At 30.1% G+C, this 24,086-nt stretch overlaps 1 protein-coding gene across 1 annotated transcript in view; it reads left to right on the top strand.

The window, feature by feature from the left end:
* The window catches only part of na (sodium leak channel non-selective protein na), an 82,805-nt gene that overhangs the window by 25,809 nt on the left and 32,910 nt on the right, over positions 1-24,086 (top strand). Inside the window, 12 exon segments of the mRNA XM_076488142.1 lie at positions 643-669; positions 1,032-1,163; positions 4,409-4,602; positions 9,005-9,112; positions 11,011-11,181; positions 11,560-11,739; positions 12,951-13,071; positions 15,162-15,293; positions 16,271-16,438; positions 17,412-17,516; positions 19,209-19,312; positions 22,161-22,281. Of these exon segments, the coding sequence (XP_076344257.1) occupies positions 643-669; positions 1,032-1,163; positions 4,409-4,602; positions 9,005-9,112; positions 11,011-11,181; positions 11,560-11,739; positions 12,951-13,071; positions 15,162-15,293; positions 16,271-16,438; positions 17,412-17,516; positions 19,209-19,312; positions 22,161-22,281 (1,563 nt within the window).

The following is a 24,086-nucleotide window of genomic DNA, read 5'->3' as shown; positions in this document are numbered from 1 at the left end:
TAGTGACATTTGTTTTTCTTTGCTGAGGACATAGAGCAAGTTGTAATTATTATATCAGCCTTTAAGCCATTGAAATTAATTTATAGTTTGTGAAAAGTAGATCCAAGACTTAAAATTTGCTTATTCCATTTACAAGTTAAATTTAACAGATCAGTTTTTATGATTTAGTGACTTTTTATTATGTTTGTACTTCCTTTTTGTTTTTAATACTTATGCTTATTTCTTTTATTGTATGCCATTTTTATCATTTATTTAATTTTTGCATTCACGTTTCTTTTGTTTATTGTTTGTTGTTTTAATCACTCACTTTTGATTATAAATATACTAACAATATAAATACACCCCACTTGACACATGCATAACATGGAGAAATAATCATGAGAAAATACTTTTTAAGTTTGTTAATACAGCTTTTTGTGTTTAATTTCTTTTTATTTTAGGGTTAATTTATGTTTTATTATGTCTTTTACTTTCTGGATGTTGTATAAAATGTTCTTTAACAAGGTATAAAACTTTCTGTTCATTTTCCTTTTTTTCCATTTTTGTTTCCTGTTATATTTATTTGATGTGCTTGTTTTGGATTAGTTTTGTCTGTTTAATTTTTTTTATTTTGTCTTATTTTTGTTTTACTGACTGACAAAGCCTCTTCAGTTTTTCAAACTTCACACTGTAAGTACTATTTTTATTTTTATGCTCTTTTGTACAGTAGTGTGAGATGCTGAGTTAAGAATTTATTTGAAACTTCCATAAATGTGCCTTTCGTTAAGGATTTGAGTATAATCATTTAACACTTTTTGTAATTGTATTAAAATTATTTTTCACCATAACATAAATGTCTTCATTTGAGATGATAATAGAAATTTCTGCATATAATTAATAATTGAACAAAAAACTACTAAGAAGATTTGGGTGGAGTTTGAGTTGCATTTGTTCTGAAGAAATTTAAAGGTTATATATGAGTGATCTAAAATCACTTTGTGAATCCTTGCAGAGGTAAAAGGTGTTTACATTATATAATTCTCATTCCTCAGTTGAAAGCTAGAGAAGAAAGTGCTGGTATCAAGGAAGGTCTGCCATTACGACTTCGCATGTTTGAGAAATTTCCTGACAGTCCACAGATGACAAGGCTGCATAAAACTCCTTCTGAGTTCAACATTCCTAAAGCAAGTAATTTTGATGTTTGAAATCTGAGTAAATCTCTAAATGCATTGTTTTATGTTCTATTAAAGATAAACATTTTTTTAATGTATGGCTTGTATGTAATTTGTTATTAGTATAAAAAGTATCATGTAAGCTTATGTGTTTATATATAAACACATCTTTTGTGAAAATTTTTTTATGCCAGCATATATGGGATTCTTTCTTTTTAAATGATTATTTTTTTAAAATTTAAAACACTTTTTGTAACATTATTTTGGATATTATATCAGTAGTTCCCAATAGTTTTATACTGTATACCCCCAGCCAATGCTTTGAGGCTGTGATGTATCCTTGATGTACATAATTTGTTAAAAAAATAAACAATTGTTAAATTATTTTATTACAAGTTACAGTTTTAACAGTAAAGATTGTTTTAGAACATGTACAGTTTTTTGATCGTTGGTGTTACTATTCTCCAGTACACAAGGTCTAACAGTAAAGATTGTTTTAGAACATGTACAACGTTTTGATTACTGGTGTTACCATTCTCCAGTACACAAGGTCTAACAGTAAAGATTGTTTTAGAACATGTACAGCGTTTTGATCGCTGGTGTTACCATTCTTCAGTACACAAGGTCTAACAATAAGATGGTTTTAGTATTTTACTATTGGAACTCATGTACTTGAGAGTGATTGCACTAGTGATCAAATTGTTGTAACTGCTCTAAAAACATTCTTACTTACTGTAAAAGCTGTGACTTATAATAAAATATACATGCAAAAAACGAACAACGTTTCGACCTTCTTCGGTCATCGTCAGGTTCACAAAGAAAGAGGTAACAGCCAAACTTCCCAGGTAAAATTAAAAATTTATATTTTCCAGAAACACCTAAAAACAACATCTTAAACGATTTTTTCAAAGAATTTTCTCACAAAACCATCAACATAATTTCACAAAACAGAAAACTAAAAAACAATCTTACAAAAAGAGACATTAATTCCATTAAAAACCTAAAACAAGACAAAAACATAAAAATTCTAAAAGCAGATAAAGGTAACGCTATAGTCATAATGAACACGAATGAATACATCCAAAAAATGAAGAACATCCCATCAGACACGAACAAATTTAAACCAATACACACAAATCCAATAAAGACACACGAAACACAACTAAAAATATTACTACAAATGAAAAAAGCCAACACAATTTCACAAACACTTTATTCCTACCTACGTAAAACCAACTCACACACACCACAAATATACGGCATCCCCAAACCTCATAAACCAGATTGTCCATTACGACCAATAATGTCCACATATGAATCGTTTAATTACAATCTTGGTAAATACATAGCATGGGTATTCCCCAAATATGTAACATCAGCCAGCTCATTCATTAAAGACTCTTTTAATTTCAAGTCTAATCTAAATCAACTTAATCACAAAGCCTTAATGGCCAGTTTTGATGTTATATTTACAGAAGTTCCAACCACTGAAGCCTGCAAGATAGCCTTAGAACTCTATATCCGAGACCCTAACCCAACTATAGACATTCCCAGCAACCAAGTAGCAACCCTCCTAGAATTCACCACGATAAAGACAAACTTCATGTTATACAACCACAACTATATACAAACAAATGGCCTAAGCATGGGCAACGCAGTATCACCAGTTTTAGCCAATATTTTTATGACACAAGTTGAAACACAAGCAATTAACACAGCATTACATCCACCACTATACTGGTACAGATATGTAGATGACACGGTTGCAGGATTCAAATCTACAGAACACATACTTAATTTTTTCAATCACATTAACTCTATACATCCCAACATTAACTTCACATGTGAACTAGAAGAAAGCAATCAAATATCATTTCTTAACCTCAAAATTACAAGAACCGACACACAGTTCAAAACGGAAATTCACCGAAAAATCACCCATACTGGAATATACATTCCTTGGGACTCAGCACATGAAACAAAACAAAAACTCAACATACTAAGAAACCAAATAAACACAGCCATAAAACTATGCTCACCAGATAAAATTAATGATGAATTAGACAAAATAAAACAATACTTCATCAACATCAATAAGTTTCCTCCACAAACCGTAGAAAACATTATACCCAAACACCTAGACAGAAAGTAAAATCAACCAACAAAAGTGAATATATCTCACAAATCAAAAATCACAAAACCATATACTGCTGCATACCATATATTCCCAACATCAGCAGAAAAATAACCAACATTTGGCAAAAACTAGTAACAAAATATGGCATTCCAGTTAATACCAAATTTATTCAAAAACCTGGCTCAAAACTGAGGTCTATACTGTGTAAAAACTACACTGACAAACACTACACCAACATTACTTATAAAATACAATGTGATAACTGCCACGACTTCTATATTGGAGAAACAAGTAGAAAAATGGAAACCAGATTCAAAGAACATAAAAAGTCACCTTCACACGTTTTCGAACACTGCAAGTCAAATAAACACAACATAACCATAGAAAACACTCAAATACTGAATAAAGAAACAAACATAAACAAACGCAAAATTAAAGAAGCCTTACTTATACAACAACTTAAACCCAAAATAAACCAATATAAAGGAATGCCTTTATACCTATATTAATATAATAAAATAAATAAAATTATATATTCAAACATCTAACACCACCCTCTACATTCTGACACTCAGTTACACAACCCATTCCAAACATGTGGTCAGCTTCCGGTCATTTACCTCTTTCTTTGTGAACCTGACGATGACTGAAGAAAGTTGAAACGTTGTTCGCTCTTCTAAGTAAAATATTTTCTCAACCCAGACAAGCCGTTTTTGCATATATATTTCTCTATAAGTGGGTTTTCTTGACATCACTGATTATAATAAAATATGCTTAGTCAGTAAGTAAACTCCAAATAAAACTATTAATGGTTAAATTAATAAAAGAGTAAATTAAATGAAATAATTCAAGGCCAAGTTAACAGTATATGAAATATGGAAGCTGACTAATGGAATACATTAGTAACTCACTGAGACTGCCCTTCGATTTTAGGCATGGGATTTATTTTCTTTTTTAATGTTTTTCAAAGGCTTTTGCATAGCTTCCTAGAATATGCATATCATAGGTTTGGAACTATTTCACTACATCATAGATACAGAAAAGTAATGATTAGTAGCCTCTTATTTAAATGCCCTATCTATCTGGAAGAAGGATGCATTTAACAGAATAAAATGTTTAGGTTCGAGAAAGTTTCATGAGACAGTTTGCTGTAGAGCAGCCTGAAGAGACACCAACTATGAAAAAGACAAGTGAAGACGGTGACACGTTGGTAACCTATCGTAAGCAACCTCCATTGTTGTTAATGTCAGATACCAACTCTGTTCGTAGTTCTCTGTCCCAGCTGAAGAAATCAAATGTTAATTACATCATCGTGTAAGTCAAAGTTCAAATATCTCTGTTTCTGTTTTGTCAAGTTAGTTTCGAATGAAAGAACATGGAGATGATTAAACAAGGATACATTGGTGATTTTATCAAACCTGTAATCTACATCTCAGTAGTTAAACTGTTCGTTGAAGGTTCCCTGGATGTTTAAGGATTAGGAGTAATATTTTAGGCTTTTTAGTAATTAGTGGGCTGCCAGTCAACTGGAGTAGTGCGACAGAAATTTCCACTTTCTGTCAGCTATTTTACAAAATAACCATTTGTGATAAAACATGTTCTAATAACAACTTCAGTTTGATAACTAAGCAAAAAGACAATCACTGGTCATTTTATTTACCTCTGTTTGCTTATCAGGTTTTTGTGTGCATGACTTTATTCTCACTTTGTTGTGAGCATTGCAACTAGGTGTGTGTCACTTTAAGTAGTTCCAGGTATTTTTGCAAAGCACTGGTTAAATGTATCTTTTTAAAAACTGTTCATCACTATATTTTAATAGTTGATGGAAATACCTTTTAAAATATTGCAGAAATTGAGGAAATTTGACATTAATTAAACTATTTTTTGTCTCTTCTCTGCACAGACTATTTTGTTTTTACCATATTGGTGACATTATGAAAGCACCATCATGCGAATAAGAGTTTCATTAACTCTCTCAACATGGACTTGTTCAATTTGACTGACCATGTGACCTCTTTGTACACATTTGTACATTTTATAAATTTAATACATCTAACTTTTAATGTAGGGTGTATATCCTCACAAAATTTGGCAGTCTTCTAGTTAATATTACAAGTCTCTCATGTAAAAAAAATCACATTTATTAGTGAAATATTTTAAATAAAATAAAGATTTTTCCATGAATATATTGAGTTGTTTTGAATAGTCCTTGCAAAAAGTAATTTTCATGTTAAAATTAAAAATACTTTTTCTAGTCTCAAAAATCTAAAATTTCCTTTGTGTATTCCCTGAAACCTCCCAATGCATTTCAAACATTTTTTTCTCAAACAATTTTTATGGTATATTTGTTATTTTTTCTACTTTATCTTAAAATGGAATTGGCCAGTTTGATGTACCTCGTAGCCAACAAAAGAAATTGAAATAAATCTATATTACCATTTTTTTCTTTCTGGAAGTATGTCAGATTGTAACATGAAACTACATTCTTTTATCCTAAGTAGCTCTACGTTCATAACAGTATTCATTTATTTATAATTAAATTTTATTGCCTTTTGAACCATGTATAATTCTATAACCAGTTTATACCATTATAAGTTGTTAATCACTATGGAAATGTGCACCTTACATTACACTAACAAATTAATTACCCTTGATCTACTACAAGCTAATCAAGTATGTGCCTTGTGAAACATTTTTATTATAATATTATTGTTATTTATTTTACCTTATCTGATCTTAACTAACCTAAAAGGACCCCTATTTTCACATTTTAGTTATTTTTATAATTATAATTGGAGAACAAACATTGAAAACAAGAAATGAAATAATTAACCAGTCTTCTTTTTCTTGCTGTTGATTGTCAGAGAGAGTTTACCTGAAATGTTTTATACTGTTGATAGTAATGTACTTAATTTTTATATAATTAACTAGGCCCCAGTGACACAGTGGTATGTCTAAACACTTACAACATTAGAAAGTGGATTTTGATACTCATGGTGGGCAAGGCACAGATAGCTCATTTTGCAGCTTTGGGCTTGACTTCAAACAAGCTTCCAAACAAACATTTAATTAAATAAAACACCAAACAGTACAGACTAATACATGCAAAAAGTAGATGAATTCCCTTACCTCTCAAAAATTTTTGGCTTTTTAACAGTGTGACAAGTGTTGTTACAAATTCATCCAAACTAGTCATTAGCTTTCCCATGGGAATGACATTGGTACTGTGAATGAATTTAATATTTAACCATTGAGAAAATAACATTTTAAACAATACATCATTTGACAGATGAAAACCTTGAGTTTTTATTGGTCATAGGTAATATATAATTAAATGTAATAGAGAACTATTAACAATGGCTTGGCATGGAAACATGGTTAAGGCACTGGACTCATAATCTGAGGGTTGCGGGTTCGAATCCCCATCACACCAAACATGCTAGCCCTTTCAACTGTGGGGATGTTTTAATGTGATGGTCAATCCTGCTATTCATTTGTAAGAGTAGCCCAAGAGTTGGTGGGTGGTGATGACTAGCTGTCTTCCCTCTAGTCTTACACTGCTAAATTAGGGACAGTTAGTGCAGATATCCCTTTTGTAGCTTTGCACAAAATTCAAAACAAACCAGAATTATTAAATCCTGAAAGGGATGATATGACAGGTGGGTGTGGCAGGAGATGTCTGATTTTCTATTTGATAACTCTGCAACCAAACAAAATTGAAAACTATAAAAAAAAGTTTTTTCTGAGCAGTGTTGATTTTGTAGAGACTTCTTTACATTTAATTTCTTACTTTGTCGAAGGATGGTTGGATAAAATTGAGAAAATGATATGGTAATAACAAATGTATCTCTCAAGGGGAAATTCAAGTTTTTTAAAATATTGCCTTATAGAAATAAAAACTTGAATACTATTAAGATTTGCCTTATTTGCTAAGATTTTATGCTATTCTAATTGGTAGAACATAAATAAAAAGTAGTTTAATAAATCTGGAATGTAAGACATTAAAACATTGTGTCTTGTGCAGTAAAAGATACCTGTGTCAATAGAATTAAAAACTTTATAGAATAGATTTGAGTTAATGTTTCTGTTTCAGCCAGTGCTTGTGTTTGGGAAATATTACATATTATAAACATTTAGTTCACTGAGTTTCTTTCACTTCTATAACTCAAGAGCACAGTACCTACTGTAAATGCACAAGAGATTTATTTAAATAAAACTACATCAGTGACATTTGAGATACCATTAGATACTTTAGAAGTTTGTATGCATCTTAGAGATTAATGAAATAGAAACTATTTATGATTTCAGTAAATTAGGAGTGCTCATAGGTGTTTGCACATGTTGCTATTTTTCAAAACTTGAGGATATATACATGCAGCTATGTCATGAAGATGTTAATTTGTAGTGACTTGAAGTGATATTTAGTTTTAAAACTGACTTCAAAAAAGTACATTTAGACTCATCATCATATAAGCATCTATCAAATTCTCCTTTGAGGCTTTAAAGTAAATGTTAAAAAGACAGACAAACTTTACGTTTTCACTTCAGTCTTTCATGTTTAATTCGTTTTATAGTTTGTACAAACAACACATTTTGATTGACCATTTGTTATCTGAGTTAAGATTTGATTTGAGTCTAGAATAAACTTACTGAAATTCTATTTTAATATTTTGTAAGATCATGCTGCATGTTCTAACTTTTATATAATATATTACGTTAACATTATGTTGAATATTGATATTGCTGTCTTAAATTTCTGATTTTGATAAGGAGCAGAAGTGTGGGGTAATTCTCCAAGTTAATGGTGCACTCTGAATACTGAAGAATTTCAGAGTGTTCTAAAATAAAATTGTGATTCTCATTTTACTTAAAATATATCCAAATGAAGTAAATTGTCTTACCTTAGTATCCTTTCTAATTATTCAGCATTTCTCTGATTTAACCCTTTCACTGCTTAGGTTGGATGGAAACCTCCCTCACCCTATGTGTAAAATAAAAACAAAATCCTTTTTCATCTTATGAAATTGTAAGTATGCAAAATAAAAGAATAAACACTAAAACATCATGTAATGAATGACATCTCCATAGGCATGGTGGTGTGTGTGGTGAAGAGGGATTGGTCAGATCTGGGATGACCCTTACTGACCATGAGATAAGATGGGAGTGCAAGCTGAACTTGTCTGTTTATACCAGATGTGGTACTGTACATCTGTCTTATCTCACACACTGGCATGGCATTTGTTGGGAATAACATGACTATATTGTACAATATTACACTCTATGCAGCTTTTCCTGCTATGTATAAGTGTTGGGGATGACATCACTGGTGCAAATAAATGTCAACTGGGATATCATACAGTGGTGGAAATATTTAAAACATTGTATGATGTACAGAGCAGTGAAAGGGTTAATTAGTACCACAGAAACTTTAGAATTCTCTTTCCAATAAATAATATAGCATATAGATTAATATTAACTTTTATTATAGTTAAAAATGAAAGAAGAGTAGTGAGAAACAATAGTGTTTTGTTTTGTGAGATAATTTTTGGTATTTAAGGTTGTAACATGTCAAAACAGTATCTTCTAAACAAGTGTTTAGAGCTGTGGTCTTGAAACAAAAACAAAACCTTTCATGTTTGAAATGAATAATTAGTTTGTAGAAACTTGGATGTCTTATTCTTGTGATTTTGAAATGTATTTCTCTTTTTTTCTTTAGAGATTCCAATAACCAAAGACTTTTGGTTGGAGATTCTGGTCAAATCCCAATACAAGGAAAAAGCCAAAAGCATGGTTCAGGACAAAAACCAGTTCGACTTGACCGAAGGTGGGTGAAATTATTATTTGAATAAATGGTTGCTAGAAAACAATAAAGTATAAAATACTGCATTCATAAGAAAAGATATATTCGTAATCTTGATAAAAGGCTATTTGGGATACAAGATAAATGAATAAAACAATTGAATCTTAAAACAAAGAAAAATTTAAAGTATACCTTTCATAATTATCAAAGATTTTAGGAAATGTGAGGATTTTTAAGCTTCTATGGAAATTGTTTTAAGTTGTGTTTTCATCTATGTAGAAATATATTTGTCCAGATTTCCTTAAGGAATGTTTTTAAGTTAGTACATTTAAAGAAATGAAAAAATTTGAAATTATGGTATAAATTTTGAGTCAAATTTTATTACAGCTATGCACTGTATATGTGGTAAGCATAAGGTGTATATATTTGTGAGGTAAAAATAATATTTACAGTTCAAGACCATATGAATCATAGAAGTATCTACTATTGGACTCCTTATGTTGTTGAAACAGAACAATGTTTTGACCTTTTTAGGTCATCTTCAGGGTAACAAACTGTGTTTAGTTTTTCAGAGATCGAGTTTTGGTTTTTACTGAGTCAGTGTTTCTACGAAATGATAAATATTGCCTGAATTGCTTACTAATAGATTAAACAACTTCTGAAAAGTAATTCTGATTATGTTAAAAACAAAACTAGCATCTATAAACAATGACAGGATTACATAATTTATGTGTAGTTATAGAAATAATTTATATTTGACAAAAATGCTAATGGTTATATTAGTGGTGAAGAGAAGAATATAAATCTTTAACTAGTTTAATATATGGTTCTGTTTTTTTAACTTTGAACAGGTATGAGAGATGAGGATTCTTTTTTTTTTCCCTAAAATCAAATGGCATGTCTTATTTTAGTAACCAAGAACAAAGCTGTATTGTAGTTTAATGTGTTTGCATTATATTTTAGTGACACATCAGAAAACAGGAACATGACATTAATTTGGATGATTCATCTTAAGTATTAAATTTTTAAAAACAGTTATTTTTGCTGTTTTTATTATGTTACTAGAGCACTCATTTTGACTGAGGTAAATACAGTGTACAAGCCACAACCTTTAACTGAGTTACGTTTAAAATAAAGTATAAAACATGTCTTAGAAATCAAATTGACTACTTAGTTGTATGAAGAAATGTTAAAAACAATTTCTCCTAGTACAAAAATTGTGACAACGTAAAGGTTTTCAGACAAAAATGTTTGATATTTATTCAGGAGGTTTTATGGATTATAAAAACAAAATTTGAAATTTCCTGTATGAAAAAACTGTTTTAATCTTAACATTAAAATTAGTTTGTACTCGAAGCAAATAATATTATAATACCATATAATTACAGACAAAGTTTTAGTAAAATGCTTACTTAAAAATTCTGATTTTTATCTATAAAAAATTATGTGTTTACTGAGAACTTGGCAAATTTTGTGAGATGTATAAAGTACTTTCAGGGTTGTAATATTTGTACTGCCATGTAATCATGGTGGTTTTAAGGTCATTTAAAATACACAAACTCATAGCAATATGGTTACACTGTATGCTATTCTCAGTATTAAGTAAAACATTATTACTATAAGTAGCCATGAAAATTAGGAATCGTAGATAAAAGATGAAACTTAATTCTGATTTTAAGGTAGCCAGTGTAAGTGACTAAATTAGATGACCTTTCTGAACCAGTACTGGGTACAGTAACAACTTTTAAGTACTTCTGTGCATAAACATGCTTAATTTACGTAGAGCAAAAAGAAATAATTTTTGATGATTGTTTATTTGAGGTAGAAACTACAACATCATGAAAAATATATTTAATATCAATGAATAGTCATTTTTTTGGCATCCTATGAACATGTACAAACAGTAAAGTTTGTTATTGCAGGAGCATGCGCCACTCAGTGCGAGGTGGTTCTATAAAGATCAAACAGAATTATGACCATCTCAAAGAAAATGGAGATGTGGGAAGTGTGAACACAACAGGCTCAGGTCGGAGTCCTCATGATTTTGACATTAAGTTGCTTCAACAGAAACGTCAACAAGCAGAAATTAAAAGGTGTAAACAATTAAATGAGTTCTGATATGTGCTGAAAGAAGCCAAGATAATAAAAATATTGTTTAAATTATAATTTCTGGAACAAACAGTTGAACAAAAGAGATTTTGTACGTTTTTTTTTAATAATCAGAACAATAAAGGATTCCATTAGATAATAGTTTCTACTGTTTGCCTGATAGACTAGTTTAGATATCGTGACTCCTAATGTACTTATTAAGCAGCTTTCTTATTACATTATAACATATATTTGATGAATTTTTATGATTGCATGTTTAGTCAAAAAAGATTTATCTGCACTTAATACATTTCATAAATTTTGTAAATAATTTTACACATAATGATAGAAATTACCTTGACACTTTTATGTTCCACATGTAGAAATCAACGAGAAGAGGATTTGAGGGAAAACCATCCATATTTTGACACACCTTTATTTATTGTTGGAAGAGAGAGCCAGTTTCGTAAAATATCTCAGATGATCGTATATGCACGATATGACCCTAGAGTGAGGGATCCAGTGACGGGAAAAGAAAGAAAGATTAAATACAAAACTCTACAGTAAGTCATGTCTTCTGCATAAGTAATTGTGTTAAACTTTAAGATTAATCTTTTTCTAGAACTATTATAAATCTCTCATGAGCAATTTGTGTTAATTCATCTGGATTTCCAAAAAGATAAAATATTTTTAATGAAAAGCAAATGATTTAAATTTCTATAAATAGACAGATAGATAAAAAGAAAAGTGTGTTAATTATATAAGATATTAGTTATCTTAGAACTTCTTGTATTAATATTGCATCCAAATAAAAATAACAAATGCTAGTACAAAACTGTGGATATCTCTCAAATATGTTATATTAAAGGCTTGTATTCTTTTTGCAAAAGCATTGTAGATCTCAACTTTTTATCAAAAATAAATAAATCAATGATCAGTTTTCTTAATAGATGATCCTGGTTTCTGGACTTTTTTTAGAAAGTTAACCAATTTATTTTTACTTGTTGTTACTCGGTTGGTTTTTTTTTGGGTGTTTATGAAAAATCAGTATTATGAATAACCTGCTGTTTGAGTCTCATGACTTTACCTCTAATATCTCAAAATTTGTAATGGAATATTAACCATACCTAGCGATATAGAGACTTGAAGTCAGTTTCTGTTGTTTGTATTAAGTCTATTAATTTTTGTCAGAATAATTTTTATAAATACATTTTAAAAGTCAATTGTGAAAGATTTGGTATTCATTGCTTATTTTTAGGCATTAAGATTTCCAATTAAGCAAAAGGGGGGCACATGTATATGAATTTTTGATTCAGTTCACAGTTTCACAATACTCTATCTCTATCTACCCTCCTTGCAAAACTTTGCCCCTTCCTAGAAATTCGTGCAGATTTCAATAACTAAGTGTACTTTGGCTAAATGTGACAAAGATAGTTTAAGCTTGTTTTAAAATTCTGAGTTTTAAAAACTATGAGCAGAGCTTATCGTATCTCATATAAACATTTTATGTGCCCTATTCAAAGAGGAATTTTGTGAAAATTCATGTATTACTTGAATAAAAAATTCTAAGTTGTTAGTATAAGCTCTTAAAGTGGTTGAATTATATGTATGTTGAAATATAATACTAAGATTTTTACTTTTCCCATTTATTTATTTTTTTCATTTCACTAGCCTATTGTATCTCACTATTTGGTCAATCACCTGAATTGTGAGAATGTGAAATGTTGTTAGAAGTGCACCCTTAATTTCACTATGTCTTCTTGTGTGTGTACAGTAATCTTCTTGGTTTGGTAACCTATGTGGACTGGGTAATGATCCTTATTACAACTGTATCCTGTATATCCATGATGTTTGAAACTCCAACTAGAAGAATTATGATCACTCCTGTACTTCAGGTATTATATTTTGTATTTTATTCTGATTTCACACTACTAAAATTCATACAAATAATACTTTTATGCAAAAACCGCCCAAAGGTTATTTCTAAACATCAGCTATTTTTTGTGTTTTTGTAAACAATTCTGATGTCTAATGTACTAGTATTGGGATTATTCTATGTTGCGCTACCAAAAACAATAATTTCAAGAGACCTTTCCCTTAATGTTCTGGTGAAAAAAAAATATGTATTGAAAGACTTGATTTGTCTTTTCATTTTACTACTTGAGCAAGTTGAGTAAATTACTTGATTTTTATAGACCCTAAGTTGGTACAATAATTAAAGGTATATTAATTGTACTAATTTATGAAAAAAAACGTTTTATCCAGTGCTTGCCTAAGAAAATAGTGTAACAAAATTATATTTATTTCAAATACAGCCAACAAAATAATTTTTTGTTTTTAAATTCTTTATTTTTTTGGATTTTAATTAACATCTGAAACAATTGTATTTTATGTGAAAGTGGTTGTATAACATCGTATATTTAATCCATTGTAACTTACTTATGCTGTTTGGAACAGTGTACTTAAAAACTGTTTTTCACAATCACTTACCTTGCAGTAAGAGAATAGCCTTATACTTGAGGGCCTGGCCTGGTCAGGTGGTTTGAGTACTCAACTCGCAGTCTGAGGATCTTTGTCCCACAAAACATGCTAAAGTATCAGCATATCATGATGACCAATTTAAAATTAAATGCTATTGCTATTACTTTCCCTTATGGTAGATTAATTTAAAAATTCTTTTTGTGAAAACTTAAACTCTTGGGGTTTTTGTTGAGTTTTAATATTGCTCTGTAAATTATTTAGAGTTGTAAATGTTTTGTAATGAAAGTAAATAATAAAAAAGTTTTTAGTAATAAAGTCTAATCTGACCATGAAAGGTTCAGGTTTAAAGAAATTTATAAGATTGATACAATGATATTTTGTGATTTTTCTTAACCATAAAAGTGAAACCAAACATGCAAAAATTAGTGGCTAGCTATTTTAATCATCACAGTCTTTGTCAACTGATAAAAAAGTACTAAAACTGACTTTTAACAATAATGTTGTATTAAAGCTGACAAACAATAATACAACTTCTGTGCTCATCAGCTTATATCTTCCAAAAAACACATAATTTAGAAATGAGTTATTTCTCCTGAGTTGTGTCAAGATTATGGTAAGAGACCATTGCCTTTTGCAAAAGTAAATTACCCTTAACGTCCTGTTTTCATTGCTAAATTTACACCAGGATAATGTCCGAAAGTAACGTTTACCTTAGACAAAGTGTAGGTTTGGCACTAGTGATACTTGTTATGATGGGGTTCTTGTTAAAATGACCACACTCATTAAAATCCAATCAAAAGAGGACAAGAAAATTGCAAAGTAGAAGGTACAATAATAATAATAAGATACTTTGTTTTTCTTATTTTAACAAATTCTACTATGTTAGGTTGCTCAGTGACTGAGAGGCGTAGGTGCTATTGACAAGATCTCATCAAAAGAAGATCATAATAAATATTTAAATAACATTTATTGTTATTTCTGCTAAATGCACAGAGCATTTGAGAAGCCATAATCATGTTGGAAACCATTCTTAAAAATGAATGCCTCTGAGTAAAAGTTGTCTGTCTTTGGGTAGACTTTTCATGAATAGCTCAGTAACAATTTCAGGACTTTCATTGTGCTTTTTTAAATGATATATTAAATTGTAAATGTGTTGAGAATTCTATATGAGATTTTCTCATGTTAAAAGTCACTACTAAAACATAACAATTTTTTTGTATATTACCTCACCTTGTGATTGTAGGGTTAATGAAATCAAACAACATAATGTATTGAAATTATATTTTCAGTTTTTAAAGGTATCTGGTTTAAAACTCTTATTAAGTGTTGATATATTTTGATTTCCTACTGTATTTTTATTTAGAATCAGTTATATATGACTTTTGATTTTTGTTACACATTTCCTCTCGGAAGAAATGGGTGATGCCAGGTAGTTTGTTGTGTTTGAAGAGTTGTAAGGCAATGGCATAAAGAGAGACATAGTAACGTTTTTTTTAAACTTTAGATTGCAGAATACGTATTTGTTGTAGCTATGAGCATTGAATTGACTCTAAAGACTTTTGCCGATGGACTTTTGTTTACTCCGAAGGCTCTTATTAAAGATGTTGCTGGCATCATGGATTTCTTTATTTATACTGTGAGTATTACTATGAATAAAATAATATATTTATGATGTTAGAATATGTAACTTACATAATAAGAGTTAATAATGTCAAATTGATAACATGAAATTTTCACATTATATGGTGTTTATATAAATCATAACAAGTGTTAAGAATTTTGGAGTTAAGTACTAAGATGAGCCATCTTCTCAAATTTGTAACAAAATGTAATTAGGCTTCAAAGAATTGGCATTGTGGTTTTGGCTGGATATGTTGCTGTTAATGGTGGGACATGAAAAGTTAAATATTCAGAATGTAATGAACTTCATCCATTTGCAGTAGTTTCAATATATTTCAGACTGTTAGTGCAGTGGGTTAACAATGATGATTTGCAGTAGTTTCAATATATTTCAGACTGTTAGTGCAGTGGGTTAACAATGATGATTTGCAGTAGTTTCAATATATTTCAGACTGTTAGTGCAGTGGGTTAACAATGATGATTTGCAGTAGTTTCAATATATTTCAGACTGTTAGTGCAGTGGGTTAACAATGATGATTTGCAGTAGTTGTTTGAAACTTTCTCTCCAAACTGTTACAGATAGAAGGTTGTGCTTATTATATGATATTATATGAAATGGGCTTAGTGAGGCCAAGCAGTTATTACTGTGCTACAACCAAAAATAATAATTGTGCTTCCCAGCTGTCAGTGCATTAACACCGTGACAATCAGATCTCATTATCTGCTCTGATAAGAGTCGCCTAATGCTGGATAGTGTTGACTAACTGCTTTCCCACAAGTTTATCACTTGGAAGTTAGAGATGGTTCGTGCAGATAACTCTTGTGTAGATTTGTAAAAAGTGTAACGTACAAAGAGACCTAAATCATCACTTGCATAACACCAGGTAAGTTTTTAACATATGTACCAGATATATTTTGCAGTGTAATATGTTTAAAACTCTATCATTTTAAGCATTTTTATTGGACAGTTTTTTTTCCCAACCCACCTTTTAGGTGAGCTTGGTTTTTCTATGTTGGATGCCTGAGAAAGTTCCTCCTCAGTCTGGACCTCAGCTTTTGATGATTTTGCGTTGTGTACGTCCGTTAAGGATCTTTAGTCTTGTGCCTCACATGCGGAAGGTGGTCTATGAACTCCTAAGAGGTTTTAAGGAGATTTTATTGGCGAGTTGAATTCATTGTTTGTGAGATTTATTTTTTTTTGTAAGCATATATAAAGAGTTTTTATCCTTGGATAAATAACTGAATTAATTTTTCAATGTTATTAAAATGTTTGTTTGTTTTTTAATTGCATCTGACAAAATAAAAGAACTGAAGCAATTTGAAATACAAAAGTGAATCATTTTGCATATTTTTGGTCACTGTTTAGAACTACAGTTTAGTTTCTTTAGCAGAGTAGATTCTGCATTTATGATTCTTAGAATGTATGTAATCTCAAAACTTTCCATGGTAATCCAACTTTAACAGGTTCCTATAACAATACAGATTCTTTACATGGAATCTTAGAGTTTCTAGTTCTTATTTCTTTAGCTTACCCAGTCACAAGTAATGATAGCTTTGTTTAACATCTGTATCAGGACACTTGTGTTTCTGTTATGTTATCTGTAGCATGGCTTGTGTTTTCCTCTGTATTTCAGCGTAAGAGTAACGTGTCCCTGCTTTATAGTTACATTTTTATTAGTTGAAAAATGTGATTATTCTAACAAAACTTAAACCTTAAGACCTAATGATATTTTTTCACAGCACTAACTTAAGTGTATTTCTGTTGAACTATATAAGTAAGTCATTCTGTGTTACTTGGTTTTTGTTGTATTTTTCTTTGGAATTTAGACTCGCATACACACAGAATAAAACATTTAAACAGAGTTTACACCTAATTCACCACGGAGGAAACAGTGGTGTATAAACTGGACAAACAAGTATAAATTATTCCTTTTTTTTAATGTTTAATGGTAATGAAATAGAAAGTCAAAGATTTTCGTTTTTACTCTGAACTAATTGTTGTTAAACATCAAACAAAACTGCATTTTAATATAAAGATGACAAACATTTTCTTTCAATGGATTTATAGGTATACGTTATAAAAGTTTTTGTTCTTTTTTTTTCCCAGTGTAAACATAAAAATTCTTATATTTAGGTATCCGTTCTTCTTATTGTCTTGATGTTTGTATTTGCCTGTTACGGAGTGCACCTGTTTGGTGGTCGCCTTGCTCGATGCAATGATCCTACAATTGAGACTCGAGTAAGTGCTGTTGTTTAATCTTTAACCCTGTATATGAACAGTGGGAGCCTAAGTGAACATTCATGACCTTTAAAAGTTAAGTAAACAACTCTATTATCAGTGTATATCAATAAACTTGGCATAAAAACATATTTTATGCTCCAAAATTTTATATTATCTAAATTTTAATTTCAAAAAGAAATATTTAAATAAATCCTCATGGGTAACTCAGAATCATGTGACTTGGTGGCACTGTCATTTCTCATATGCAGATTCTTTTTATTTTTTTGGCTTCAAAGTTGTTTGACCAATGAAATATACATGCTATAGATATTGACAAGTCAGAATCTAAATTTTCAACACATTTATTTATTTATTTATATTTCTTTATTTTTGTTCAACTGTCATTATTGTGCCCCCTTCCATATTCTCTTTTCCTTAAAAAATGTATATAATACTCTGATATTATTATTGGATATGTTTGTTACCAATAGAAAGAGTGGTTTCTACACTACATAAATATCATTGTCTGGTTTTTTGGAGTTATAAGAGCAGACAGTTCACGGTGAAAGCTTGGTGACAGACAGATAACGTTGTTTCAAAAGATACTAAGATTTCTGAATTCAGTTAGAGACGAAAGCCAGATAAATTACATTGGATTTTTGGAGATTCTTAACTGGTGTTTAATGTATTTGTTGTGTTCTAGAAGAGACATTTGAAGGTCACATGAATTATTTTTAAACAAAACAAAATGTGTGAGTGAAATAAAATTAGTCTTACCAAAATATCTTTAAAGTATTTGAAGTATAAATAGGCCTAATAGCTACAATAATTAGTAAATTTCTTGTAATAATTTTTTTGTTTATTATTAATTATTTTTCAACAAAAGTAACTAACATGTGAAAATTAGATTATATAAGAAACATGATGTGAAAATTTGAAGTTGAGCACTATGTAAGTGATAAAAAGTATGTGATGAATCCATGTCACTCAATACTTTGTTCATCATAATTTCTTTTAAGGTAACATATGGCTTTGATATGCTAGTGAGACATAGTTCAAAGAACTTGTGGCTTTGTTAGGTTAGTAAGATGTTTCAGAGAACTATAAAACAAACAAAAAATAAATTAAATTAAAGCAGCTATAAGCTGTTATGAGCCTGAGACTGTTTAGGATAAATGATTGTAATTGTTTATTACAATTTGCAGTTATTCTAGAAAATGTGTAATTTTTATTTTACTTTATATTTTTAATAAATCATTTTCACTGTGGTGGTTCTGTTTTAACCTTTTCCAGTATAAGACTGTTTGTTTACTTATTATTTTATATATAATAGGGTTATAACTCAACACAATAATATTAATCTGATTTATGTAAGCATTCATTATGTGATGTCGTACTACAATATAATGGTGTAAGTGGTCAAAATATGTGACGCTTATGGCAGTTTTCAGCTCCCTTTTTTGTAATTTTTCATGACAGTTATCTTAATTGTTTGGTAATTAATTTTGTTTGTTTTGAGTCATGTTTTGCATCTCACTGCAATATCACATCAGACTATAGAAGGAAAACTCAACAGTGTTGATGAAATGTTTCAGGAAAGCTCTCTTTACTTAAACCTAAATGAGCATTGAATTTTAGGGTTTAGTTTAATACTGTGTTTTTATTTGACATTATTGAAATTGCCAAACCTTTGTTTTTTATATACATTAGGAGAAGTGTGTTGGGGTGTTCATGAGAAAAGTGTTCATTACCAAAATGAAACTGGAACCTGGAGTAAATGAATCTTATCCTGCCATTCTGGTACCTCGAGTTTGGTGAGAAAATTAATGCTATTTATTAATAGGCATGGCATTTAACTTATGTCAAACTGTGTAGTGCTGTCAGTTGAGAATTAAAGATTCTGTATATTTGGAGGTTTTAAACATATTTCCTAAGTCAGTGAAAATTCTTGAAACAAAATTTTAAAAATTTACAGTAAACATTTCCTGTGGAATAAGTTAAATCTAGGCCTTAAATTATAAATATGCCAAAAAATAATAAAAAAAAATGGAATTGAAGTTGGAGAGGTTTTGGTTAAGTTCAGTTCACTTCTTTCAAACCTCGTTTTGTCCATGTCACTGGAAATCTAGTCAATTTATGCAGATTATGTTCCACATGCAGATTAAAGATTCTGTATATTTGGAGGTTTTAAACATATTTCCTAAGTCAGTGAAAATTCTAGAAACAAAATTTTAAAAATTTACAGTAAACATTTCCTGTGGAATAAGTTAAATCTAGGCCTTAAATTATAAATATGCCAAAAAAAAAAAAAAATGGAATTGAAATTGGAGAGGTTTTGGTTAAGTTCAGTTCACTTCTTTCAAACCTCGTTTTGTCCATGTCACTGGAAATCTAGTCAATTTATGCAGATTATGTTCCACATGCAACTATGTTGATTCAAAGTTTATCCCTACATTTTGTAGACTTGGAAGAAAATGTTTTAAATCTTCTGCTGATTTAGGTCATAAAATCTAATTTTCTAGTATCTTGTAGTTTTAGAATTGTTTTTGTTGTGAGTAATGATTCAGGAATACTTATGTGACTATAATTTAGATAAACTAGTCCTGTGGATCTCTGTTCAACATGTCTTTTTTACATGGGTTAATGGGTGAAAGTCGGAAGTGATGGTTTTGGAAAAGACAGCATTTCAAGGCTGGCTTATTTGAATTTTCTGTTCTATTTTGTTTCATACTTGGATTTTTAAATTTTTTTTAATACAGTCACACAGCTGAGCATTGAGTTACTCGGCAAGTCTATTACCAGTGAAGACTGCCATGTGTTTGGAAAACTGGAGGAGAGAACTTGTTTGTTTTATTTATGAATAATTGGAAATTGCTAGTACTGGAAATTTGTCTGCTCACACTTGTGGGTGTATTTACCCCCTTTCAGTTCTGTATTTTTTTTTGTGCATAACCAAGTTCAGACATAAGTATTTTTAAAGTAATTGCTGAAAGAATGTTTGCTTTATCCTGCTGATAGGTGTTTAGATGTCTGCTTTACACCAGCAATCAGCAATCAGAGAAGTGAGAAGAATTGCTTTCTTGTTATGTTTGGAAATTAGGAACAATAATGGGATAGTAGAAGCAGTTCATTTATGGTCATTGTCATAGCATTTTAATTGATAAAGTAGTGTTAGCTCAAGATGTTAAGACTGTTTATGAGTCTACTATGGGATAGTAGAAGCAGTTCATTTATGGTCATTGTCATAGCATTTTAATTCATAAAGTAGTGTTAGCTCAAGATGTTAAGACAGTGTTTATGAGTCCATTAAACTCATGGTATCACTAGAATGAGGTGACATGTGGATCCATAATAGCTTCTAAATTTACAAATCATACTGTAATGAATTGTATATCGTCTCAGTATTTTATGTAATTCTTTGAAATAAATCCATGTCATTGTCAAGTACTTTTAATGCTAATATTGAAAAGGAGACAGCTGTTAGACTAAATCTTAAACATTTATTAATAAACAGAAAAAGAAACAACAAAAAATGTACTTGATTCAGTAAGCCCATAAAATACGTATTATCAGTAGGGTTTGTATATATAAATGTGAAGATTAATACATAATTAAAATATGAAGATTATTTTACTTGTTTGATGGTTTAAACCCTGTTTTAACATCTCAGTTAAGTATTGTCTTCAAAACTATTCTTTCTTTAGTAAAACAGACTATTCTGTATACATATTTAGCTGTACCAGAAAACAACACTGTGATTGTTATGGAAACATCTCGAGAGGATATTAAATTATTTTTGTATAACAAGTGTTATAATTCATATTTTGATTTACTTTTCTATAAAAATATGTATTTTGGATATCAAAACTGCAACAGGAGAACACTGGTGGTAAAGTGATTTTTTTTTCTTGAGTAAATAGAATATACTTCTTGTTGTCCCAGGGCTAACCCGCGAAACTTCAACTTTGACAACTTGGGCTCGGCCATGCTAACGCTATTTGAGGTTCTATCCTTAGAGGGCTATGCTGAAGTACGTGATATCCTGATAGAACAGACAGGAGAAGTGAGTTAGATGTTTGACATTTCCTGTTGCTGTGGGATGCACATGACCTCTGACATCTAGAGAAGGGGTTTATAGCACTGTCTGTAATAACAAAATAGATTGTGTGTGTTTGTGTGTTGACTACCATAGTGAACTGTGTTCATTTCTCTTCATCAACTGAACCTATTTCATCTAACCTTAGCTCAAAGAATAATTGAGTTTCTTTAGTTTGTGTGTTCACATCTAACAGTATCACTTGTTTTAGGAAAAAGAACTATCATTAACAAACTAAAAAAAAATTTTTTTTCTTTTGGTGTCATATTTTGTGTCTTAATATACTTGCAGGTACCTTAATGTCAGGTTATACAAAACTTAATTACCCGTGTACCCAGCACTGTGGTCTCATTGTAGATTTTTAATCAGTGCAGAAAATCCTTTTGTCTTCTAGGTACTTTCAACATCTTTTTTTCATACTGACATCTTCACCACTATGCAAAAACTAAAAAGAAGAAACTCATCAGTTCGGTCTGGAGTAATGAACACTGTTTATGTTTCCTCATTACCAGTTTCCTAACTCTCTGATTTCTCTGTTTCTATTAACTGCTGTCCTATTTCTGTAGGGCCAACCCTCGCAGGTTCAACTTTGACAATATAGGCAATGCTATGCTGGCACTCTTTGAAGTTCTTTCTTTCAAGGGCTGGCTGGACATTCGTGATGTCTTACTCAAGAGACTGGGACCTGTAAGTTTGCTTCCACCCTCACATTTGCCAAATCAGATGGCATCAATTTTTTCCAGAACATTAGTATTTGTAACCACACAGAATTGAATTTAGACATCTGTTACTAAACTTTTATCTTTTTTGTTGTTGTTTTTGAGTTTTTCTGACATGAATACTAACTATTTCATGAAAGTTTAGCTTTGATTTTAAAATTGATTCTTTGCTGTCATAAGCAAGCCATTAGAAAATAAAGCATAAATGATTTTCTGTTATCCATAAGAAAGTATAAGAAAGAATGGTAAAAAGTAGTTGGTTTCAGACTTTAAGCAGTGAGTAACTTTGAGAAAAGGCAGCATATATAAACGTATCTGAAACAATAGGTAGTTAATAAAAAAGTTGGAGATAAAGAACATATTTAATTGTCATATTAATATAAAAAAATTAAATATCAGTGAAAATATATAAATATTTTTCACACCTTTTTTTGGATATTTTCTCTTTGCCAGTGCAAATTCAGAGAAAGTTTTTTTTAAAAAAAATGAAGATTGGGATGCATATGCATTGAAGAATGTGGTGTTAATATAAAAATGCTACAGTATAAAACTGAAATATGGTTTTGTTCTTCTGCAATCTTCATGAAAACTATGCTTTTATAAAGCATTAATGTGCCAAGGTTTTACTTTGTTTGTTGTGTTTTTATTTTACAGAAATAAGCAGAAATGTGCATGTCTTAGTTGTGCATTGCAAACTGCTAAGTGCTGTTTAATCTAGTTATGCCATTATGTAAAGTTCTTGAAATGATCTTCCTAATTTTACTTTTTTTGGAGTGTATTATGCTTATAAAGACATGCTTACACCCCATTATCTTTTTGTGTGTTTGTTTTTAACAGTAGTTGGCTCATATGGTTTAATGTTTAGTATTATGTCCATTGTTTGTGCAGCATTGATTGTACTTATTTTATTACTAGTACTAACATTTGTTTCAATATTAATCTTAATCCTGTTTTTTTATGTTTTGTAGTTGTACTGTTTTTACTAAACTTTTTTTCTCTAATGGGTTTGGAAGTAATTTGACATTAATTCTCTTTTGGATACCTGGTAAGTATGTTTTCCAGATATTTAACATTGTTATAGCTCTCACCCAGTGAGGATGTTTTACAGATGTTAAACCTTTTGTTACAGGTCAGGGGTCAAAGGCAATGTTATCGCATTTGTTGACTTGCATTCAAAATTTTATTGAACTACTATTTTGTGAATTTATGTCAGTAAGTTTGGAATCAAATTGTAAGTTATAATTCAAACTTTAATATTATATATGAGTTACTTCCTTAATGTACTGATGTACAGAATCTAACATGGTGGCTCCATTCACCTCTTTACATTTTTTAAAATGGTCTCTTACATACTCTTACTAGACTATATGATGTGAATAGCCAATTGACAGCTGAGAATGTTGTCTTAGTAGTTTTCTCATCCACTTTAATTTGTGAAAAAGCTACTGTTAAGCTTAATAAATTATAGTGGAATTTTGTAGTATCATCAGTTTAGTTATTTATGATTCAACTCTGTGTGTGTGTATACAAACATACATACATACATATATATATATATAACTTAAAAAAAACAAAAAACTTTAATAATATCCTTCACATGTGAAGTTTTAGAAGGCTTAGCAACTTATGTCCAGCAGCAATCGAGTTCAAAGGTCGTAGTGAGAAGAGATGGTTGTTTGCTTTACTTCTAGATTTATTGTTCTATATTTTAAGGGAAATAAGTTTAATAATTTATTTCTAAATACTAATTATATATATATATATGTATGTATA

The sequence above is a fragment of the Tachypleus tridentatus genome, chromosome 2, assembly GCF_004210375.1.
Source record: "Tachypleus tridentatus isolate NWPU-2018 chromosome 2, ASM421037v1, whole genome shotgun sequence".
Lineage (NCBI taxonomy): Eukaryota > Metazoa > Arthropoda > Merostomata > Xiphosura > Limulidae > Tachypleus > Tachypleus tridentatus.
Note: the sequence above shows the minus strand (reverse complement) of the source record. Positions and strands in the feature narration are given on the sequence as shown.